The 9,079-nt window shown below is 41.8% G+C and overlaps 1 protein-coding gene across 3 annotated transcripts in view; it reads left to right on the top strand.

Annotated features, from left to right (window-relative positions):
* Window positions 1-810: 810 nt before the first annotated feature.
* The window catches only part of LOC145340854 (unconventional myosin-VIIa-like), a 183,212-nt gene continuing 174,943 nt past the window's right edge, over window positions 811-9,079 (top strand). For all 3 annotated transcript variants that reach the window (XM_080185314.1, XM_080185315.1, XM_080185313.1), the window contains exon 1: window positions 811-976. In XM_080185314.1, coding sequence (XP_080041440.1) covers window positions 962-976 — 15 coding nt within the window. In that variant the 5' untranslated portion in view covers window positions 811-961. The remainder of the gene's footprint in view (window positions 977-9,079) is intronic.

Below are 9,079 nucleotides of genomic sequence, written 5' to 3'. Positions count from 1 at the left end.
AGAGGGAGCATCAATTGGCCAGCCTTCTGTTTAACACTTCATCCAGTATTTCTGACAATTGAACTGTGGTCCTTGTCAAGATATGGGCATTGACCCTCCAATCTCCTGGTGTATATATCTGTGACATATTTGGAATTGTCTCAACACGTGGAAGTATCAGGTGGGCGTCACAGAGGCTGGCACTGCTACCTCTCAGCACCAAGGATCAGATTCAATTTTGGCCTCGGGTGACTGTGTGGAGTTTGCATGTTTTCCCCGTGTCTGGGTTTCCCCGGGTGTTCCAGTTTCCTCCCACAATCCAAAGATGTGCAGGTTAGGCAGATTGGCCCTGCTAAACATCCCTTTAATGTCCCAAAATGAATAGGTTAGGTGGATTAGCCATGGTGTTTGCGGGGATAGGGTGGATGGGAGAGCCTGGGTGGGATGCTGTTTTGGAGATGAAGATTTGATGGACCGAATGGTCTCTTTTTGAACTGTACGGATTCTGTGGTGAGCCTGGTAACATTGAGGTCTGTACCTAACTCCCGTTTCAGTTACTGGTATGAAACAGAGTCCACACTGAGCTTTGGGATCTGATTGATGTTGCATACGAAATTCACTCACAAATTTTCATCGGTTCGCCCTGCCCATGGTGTCCACATTTATTTTGCTGTTAGCCCTCTGGAGCGCTCAATATATTACGTTGCTGAAGTGAATAAAGACACTTCCCCATCAAAACATTCCTAATACCTTTGGAGCTGAGGTCAGGTTGTAATCAGATTATGACACTGGAATTGGAACTTGATTAACTCAGGTTGTAAAGTCGAATGGAGCAGGGACCAGACCGCTGTCCCCACAGGGAACTCTGATCACATAGCTAGCCTTCCCAAACCATCGATGACTCAGGAGAAACAGAAAGCCGGGAGCAGGAGCTGCTGCCCACAAAGCTGGAACGCTGCAGGACTCCGAGATCCGTGACCCGATGGAATGGATCGAGGTGAGTGGAAGGAGCATTCAAACCAGTGCGCAGTTTTATCCTTGCCTAAAATTCCACTCCACTAAATTCCTTCACATTCACTTTGTTTCTGTGGAATTCCTGATCCAAGCAGAACTAAAATGGATAAGCACAACATTTTCATGCTGTGCCTTTGACAGCGTTCAGCTGTTTTATTAATTCACTGAGATCAATGCATTCAGGTCTTGTGAAAATGAGTGTAAAATGGGAATTAGTGCGGTCGGTTCAGATTATAATGGCTGTATGTTGGGAATGAGAGTCTGCAAAGACCAAATACTTAAAGGGGATGCATGTGAATGGCTGCAAGCATTTACTGACCAAGTCACCAGGATTAATGTCAGATATAATTAAATCTGGTAGGCTGGAAGTCAATATCGCAACAGTGCTGACGGTTAGCTGAGCATTGCTCAGCATGCTACTTAACACTTGCCCACAATTCAACCTTTTCCCGCAGCTGTGGTAACTGTGTGCGTGGCAAGTTATTCAATGATGCAGCAGTCTCGACCATAAAGAGCCTTTTAAACAGCTGAAATAGCCCAAGAACATCTCATGTTACTCCAGTTCCGCCTCTTAAACTCCTTTTTGCCTTCTTGGTTCTTACCGCTGACAATAAACAAATGAATCTTGTGAATTGCTTTGACACCAAGATAAAGACCCTCTGTTTAGCCACCTTTGTTGCTACCTCTTTCCCCATAACTATCAAGTTAGCAAGGGAATTTTCACAGTAACTTCATTGCAGTGTTAATATATGTCTTCTTGTGGCACCAATAAATAAACTTAAAGGTTAAATCATTCTAGCTTCAAATCCATCACTAAATTCCTCTGAGCTTACCTCATCCAGAGACCCACTTCTTCTTCCTCAACATCACCCAACTTCCATTGTTGACCCCCATTCTAGATGGTGAAGTTCCCTTTTTTGAGATACTGTGGTCGCCCTTTCAGAACCCTTCTCATCATTCACTCAAAACAAATGCCATCAGTCCTTCTATGCTTGCAAGCCACCACGTTGTTTGGCATTCCTTTCACCTGCCAAATCTGTACCATCCCTCTCTCCCTGACTTAGAAATATTACTTTTAGTTCCCTTATCCAAATCATTTATATATATTGCGAATAGCTGAGGCCCAAACACTGATCCCTGTAGGACTCCACTAGTCACCACCTGCCACTTCAAAAAAGACCCATTTATTCGTACTTTCTGATTTTTTGTCCAATTCTCAATTCATGGCAACATATTACCCTCAATCCTATGCACTTTAATTTTGCATACTCACCCCTTATGTGGGACTTCATCAAAAGTTTTCTGAAAATCTAAATAGATCACGTCCAATGGTTCACCTTTATCTATACTAGTTATGTTCTTCAAACCTCCAGTAGATTACTTAAATGTGATTTTTCTTTCTCAAATCCATGTTGACTATCTAATCCTGTTGTATTTTCTAAGGCATGTATTTTGTTATGGCATCCTTTAAATAGACTCTAGCATTTTTCCTCCTACTGATGTTAGGCCAACTGGTCTGTGTTCCCTGTTTTTTGATTTGATTTATTATTGTCACATGTATCAGTATACAGTGAAAAGTATTGCTTCTTGCGTGCTATACAGACATATCATCCATAAAAAAGAAAATGAGAGAGTGCAGAATGTAGTGTTACAGTCATAGCTAGGGTCAGAGAAAGATTAACTTAATACAAGGTAGGTCCGTTCAAAAGTCTGATGGCAGCAGGGAAGAACCTGTGCTTGAGTTGGTTGGTATGTAACCTCAGACTTTTGTTTTTTTTTCTGACAGGAGGTGGAAGAGAGAATGTTCAGAGTGTGTCCTTAATTATGTTGGCTGCTTTGCTGAGGCAGCGGGAAGTATAGATAGAATCAGTAGATGGGAGGCTGGATTGCTTGGTGGATTGGGCTACATTCATGACCTTTTGTAGTTTCTTGTGGTCTTGGGCAGAGCAGGAGCCATACCAAGCTGTAATACAACCAGAAAGAATGCTTTTTATCATGCATCTATAGAAGTTGGTTGTTTTCTCCCTGCTTTCTTTCCTAATATTTGCCACCCTCCAATCTGCTTGGAATATTGTTCTACAATATACAAAATTTTGGAAGGTGACAACCAACACATTCACTATTTTCATAGCCACCTCCTTTAGTAGCCTAGGATGTAGGTTATCAGACCCTGGGGATTTATTGGTTTTCAGTCCCATTACTTTCTCCAGTACTTTTTTTTAATATTACTAATTTCCTTCATTCCCCCTTTCCTAGACCCTTGGTTCCTTAGCATTTCTGGCAAGTTATTTGTGTCTTCCCCTATGATGACAGAACGAAAGTGGTTGTTTAATTGCTCTGCCATTTCTTTGTTCTCTATTATAAGTTCTCCTTTTTAATATACTAACAGAAGCTCTTACAATCAGCTTTTGTGTTATTTGCAAGTTTACTTTCATACTCCATTTTCCCCTAACAGTCATTTTCATTGACCTCCTTGGCTGAATTTGTAACTGCTCCTAATTGTCAGTCAGGCTTGCTACTTTTCCAGCAACTTTATAGGACTCCTATAATAATACTATCCTTAATTTTATTAAGCCATGATTAGGCTGTTTTTCTTGTGTTTTTCCACCAGAATAGAACGTATAGCTGTTGCAATGCATATATTCCTTAAACGTTTGCGATTGCCTGTCCATTGTCATGCCTTTGAATAAACTAGGCTTGTACTCGTTAGAGTTTAGAAGAATGAGGGGAGATCTCATTGAGACGTATAAGATGATGAATGGGATGGATAGGATAGAGGTGGAGAGACTCTTCCCACTCAGAAAGGATAGTAGGACTAGGGGGCACAGCCTCAAGATAAAGAGGGGGCGGTTTAGAACGGAGTTGAGGAGGAACTTCTTCACTCAAAGGGTGGTGAATCTCTGGAATTCTCTGCCCATTGAAGTGGTGGAGGCTACCTCGCTAAATATTTTTAAGACGCGGGTTGATGGGTTTTTGATAAGAGAGGGGATTAAGGGTTATGGGGAGAGGGCGGGAATGTGGAACTGAGCCACGATAGATCAGCCATGATCTTACTGAATGGCGGGGCAGGCTCGAGGGGCTAGATGGCCTACTCCTGCTCCTATTTCTTATGTTCTTATGTTCTAACCCATGCCTCATACCTTCAGCTTCCCTTTGTTTAGATTTAGGACCCTAGTTTCCGATTGAACTTCTTGACTTTCCATCCTAACAAAGAATTCGATCATGTTATGGTCACTGTTACCTAAAGGACATCACACAACCAGATTATTAATTAACGCCTTCTCATTACATAATACCAAAACTAGGATAGCATGTTCCCTCATTGGTTCCTTAACATCCTGGTCTTTAAAACTATTGAATACACACTCCAGGAATTCATCTGTCACAGAATTAATTATTGCTAAATTTATTTTCACAATCTATATGTAGATTAAAATCACCTATGATTTCTGTAGTACTCTTGTTATGTTTAACATTCTTCCCTACTTTACTACTACTGCTTGGAGGCACATAGACAATCCCCACTAATGTTTTCCACCCGTTGGTTTTTCTTAGCACACCAGACTGATTCTATATCTAGATTTTCTCAGCCAATATCCTGTCTCACCATTGCACTGTTTTCATCGTTAACTAACAATGCCACTCCACCTCCTTTCCCTTTTTGCCTGCCTTCCTAAATATCGAGTAGGTTCGAATATTCAGTTCCCAGCCTTGGTCACCTTGCAGAATGTCTCCGTAATCGCTCCTGAACAAACCCAAGACACTAACATCACTCTGCCAAACAGCCTAACAGATACACAGGTGCTGAGGGTGAAGAAGGAGTACAAAAGAGAGTTACAGTGCAGAAGTGAAGAGGAGCAAATCAAGGCAACTGCTGGTTTAAAGTGTTTTTGTGTTTCTGTGCTCGGGGACTTGGAGCTTTCTGGCTGGGATTGTCTGCATGTGGGATACATTGCTGGATCTTAAGAATGAGTATGGATGGGTACACTACCCACTGCTTTGCAAAGCTGGATCAGTGAAAGTCTGTGCTGCACTCTGCCATGGCTTTCCAATTGTCAGATATTGCAGCTGGAGTGAGATAAGACTAATGCCGCTCCTGTTTTTTTACAGGGATTCCTGTGAAGATGGTCCGTGAATCCTTAGGTTGGGAGATGATAGCAAGAAGAGAATTTTTAAATTTCCTTTCAAAATTAATTATGTAATTATGCTTGAACACCTTTCAGGTGGAGTTTCGGATCCTGATAATTCTCTGAGTGAGAATAATTCTTCTAATCTCCCCTCTGCATCTTCCCACAATGATTTAAAATCTCTGAAATAAATACTGAGAAGCGCTGGAAAAGTTCAACAGGTCTGGTAGACATCTATGGAGAGAAAAATAGAGTTAACATTTCAAGACCACCAACGTTAGATTGTCTGGCCTAAAATTTCCTGATTTATTTCTCATCCCTATTGTGAAATACAGTATAACATTTGAAATCCTCCAGTCCTCTGGCACAACTATTGTATCCAATGAGGACTGAAAGAATGTGGAATACCCCTGCTTCTTTCAGCAACTGAGGATCCATTCCATCTGGATGAGATGACTAGCTAACTTTCAGTAATGCTGATCTTGAGCTTCTTACTCTAACAGGGCCAACTCTGATGGGCAAAGTATTGGTCATTGATAAGGCCTCAGGGTGTCAATAGGGAACAACATTTGTCTCATATATTACTGTCATCCACCCAGTTTTAATTCTGATGAATGGGCCAACCTGCACTGGTGTTGTCCAGTACCAGAAGATGCCGACAAACCTGTCCATTTTCAATGTTATTTTAATTTTAATTCCAATTTCCAGTTTTGCATCTCTTCCTGGTGAGAAAAGAGTTTTGATGTGGAGATGCCGGCGTTGGACTGGGGTAAACACAGTAAGAAGTCTCACAACCCCAGGTTAAAGTCCAACAGGTTTATTTGGTAGCAAAAGCCACTAGCTTTTGGGCCTCTGACCCTTCGTCAGGTGAGTGGAGAGTTCTGATCACAAACAGGGGATGTAAAGACACACAATTACAGAATACTGATTAGAATGCGAGTTTTTACAGCTATTCAAGTATTAAAGATGCAGACAATGTGAGTAGAGATAGCATTAAGCATAGGTTAGAGAGATGTGTTTTGTCTCTAGCCAGGACAGTAAGCGAGATTTTGCAAGCCCAGGCAAGTCATGGGGGTTACAAATAGTGTGACATGAACCCAAGATCCCGTTGAGGCCGTCTTTATATGTGCAGAACTTGGCTATCAGTTTCTGCTCAGCGACTCTGCGCTGTCATGTGTCGTGAAGGCCATCTTGGAGAACGTTTCCCAAAGATCAGAGGCCAAATGCCCGTGACTGCTGAAGTGTTCACCAACAGGAAGAGAACAGTCTTGCCTGGTGATTGTTGAGGTATATCAACGGATGAATGAACACCGCTTGACAATCACCAGGCAAGACTGTTCTCTTCCTGTTGGTGAACACTTCAACGGTCATGGGCATTCGGCCTGTGATCTTTGGGTAAGCGTTCTCCAAGGCAGCCTTCATGACACACGACAACGCAGAATCGCTGAGCAGAAACTGATAGCCAAGTTTTGCATACGAGGACGGCCTCAACTGGGATCTTGGGTTCATGTCACACTATTTGTAACACCCATGAGTTGCCTGGGCTTGCAAAATCTCACTGTCCTGTCTGGAGATAATACACATCTCTGTAATCTATGCTTAATGCTATCTCCACTCACATTGTTTGCACCTTTAATACTTGATTAGCTGTAAAAATCAGTATTCTGTAAACTGAATGTGTGTCTTTATATCTCCTGTTTGTGATCATAACTCTCCACTCACCTGACAAAGGGTCAGAGGCCCAAAAGCTAGTGGCTTTTGCTACCAAATAAACCTGTTGGACTTTAACCTGGGGTTGTGAGACTTCATACTGACAAAAGAGTTTCTCAGGCAAGTTGATCCTGGATAGCTTCCAACTCTAAAGAGAGGCAAGGATCAGAACTGGACTCCAGTTAAAAATATTGGAAAAAGTTCAACGTTTTCCTCAGGACCCTGTTATTATGAATGGTGTGTTTGCATTGCCATGGAAACAGTCTAGTGAGTGATTGCCCCAGGGTGACACAACAGGCTTCACTTTCATGGAACCTATTTCTGAAAGAACAGCTCCACATGGCCAGCATGTGCTGACGAGCTGGACATCCAACTAAACTGCTCAGTCAAGTTTTTCCTGGAATCTTAGCTTGGAAATTCATGGAAAAAATATCTTTGAAGAAGTAACATTTTCTGTTGTGATTTGCTTGGGTTCTAGCTCATTGAGTGCCAGGGCTTACAAAGTACATTTGTTCAATAATATCTGTTATAAGTCAAATTTGATAAACTAGCAATCCCATTAAATCAAACTTAAATGGGAGTTAATTGTATCATTGTGACATTTCAGTGTGAAACTTCTCCAGTATTGTAAGTGAATTACTGCTGGACACTGCTCAAGTCTGGGTGATATCAACCATAGTAGAATGGGAGGCATACTGTCAGCCAGTGACCCTCACTGGAATAGGAGGAATACTGTCAGTGGGGGTCTGTGGGCCTCACCATTGTATTGTGATATTTTAATGTGAAACTTCTCCAATATTCTAAGTGTATTACTGCTGGACAGTTCTCGAGTCCTGGTAATATCAACCAAAGTCGATTCCTCCAAAATTGGAGGCATACTGTCAGCCAGTGACCTCACTGGAATAGGAGGTATACTGTCAGTCAGTGATCCTCATTGGAATAGGAGGTATTCTGTCAATCAGTACCCCTGACTGGAATAGTAGGTATACTGTCAGCCAGTGATCCTCACTGGAATAGTAGGTATACTGTCAGCCAGCAATTTTTGCTTGAATAGGAGGCATACTGTCAATCAATAATCCTCATCATAATAGGAGTTATACCATTAGTCAGTGACCCTCACAATAGTAGAGTATATTGTCTGTCAGCCAGCCAGTGGCCCTCACTAACAGGAGATATACTGTCAGCTCGTCTGTGGGCCTCACCATAATGGGAGGTATACTGTCAATCAGTGACCCTCACTGTAACAGGAGTTATTCTGCTAGTGACTTTCCTCCTCACTGCAATTTGCACACTTACTGTTGACTTGTAAAAAGTGTCCTAAGCATGGTGGTCTTACCTCGGTTAAGTAAAAAGATCAATTTTGTGTGGTTTTCCTGCCTGTGTTTCAATGTATTTGTCATTGGGTTCACATCCAGGCTTGCTACAAACCAATTTCTGGTCAAAGGTTTTTCAGGGCTAGAACAGCAGTTGTGTTAAATTGCCTGCTCTCCTTCTGAAAAATAAATCTCAATCCTTTTTCCCAGCCACGGGAAAACATCCTCCCTGCATCTACCCTTTCAAGCCCTGAAAGAATTTTCTAGATGAGGTCACCTCTTTATCTCCTAAACTCTGAAGAAAATAGGCCCAGTCTCCTCAATATCTCCTCAAAGGATCATCCTGCAATCCTAGATATCAGTCTGCTTAAACTTCATTGCACTCCCATGATGGCAAGTGTATCCTCCCTTAGATAAGGAGACCAAAAATGCCCATAATACCTCAGATGCAGTCTCACCTCAATACAACTGCAGTGGCACTTTTTACTTTCATGCTGCTCTTTACTTCTAGCTTCCTAAAGGCAGACTGATGATTACTCCAGTGAGACAAAGTCAAATACAGACCGGCAGTCTAAGTTATTTTAGAGTCAGGCCCAGAAGTTCCTTAGAGTTGCTCCAGTTTCCTTAATGTAAATGTGATGGAATCCTTATTTACACACCAATGGGGGACTTTTGGTGAGTGTACAGCAGTGGAGTGACAGAAATTCTAAGGAAATTTCTGCCAATAATATGTGAACAAACAGATTATAGTTTACACTGAATCTTAATTCAGCACGTAAGATAGAAAACACTGTCCATTCGTGGACTAAGTCCACCTATCTCTAATCTATAGTGTTAGACATTGTTACAATAGCTTGAGACTGATAATTTTAAACAAGAGATTCAAATTCCCTCTGACCAATTAAAGAAATTGGTGGGATTTCAAGCTTTAAGAAT

This window comes from Carcharhinus amblyrhynchos, chromosome 3, assembly GCF_965287045.1.
Source record: "Carcharhinus amblyrhynchos chromosome 3, sCarAmb.v2.hapA, whole genome shotgun sequence".
Taxonomy (NCBI): domain Eukaryota; kingdom Metazoa; phylum Chordata; class Chondrichthyes; order Carcharhiniformes; family Carcharhinidae; genus Carcharhinus; species Carcharhinus amblyrhynchos.
Note: the sequence above shows the minus strand (reverse complement) of the source record. Positions and strands in the feature narration are given on the sequence as shown.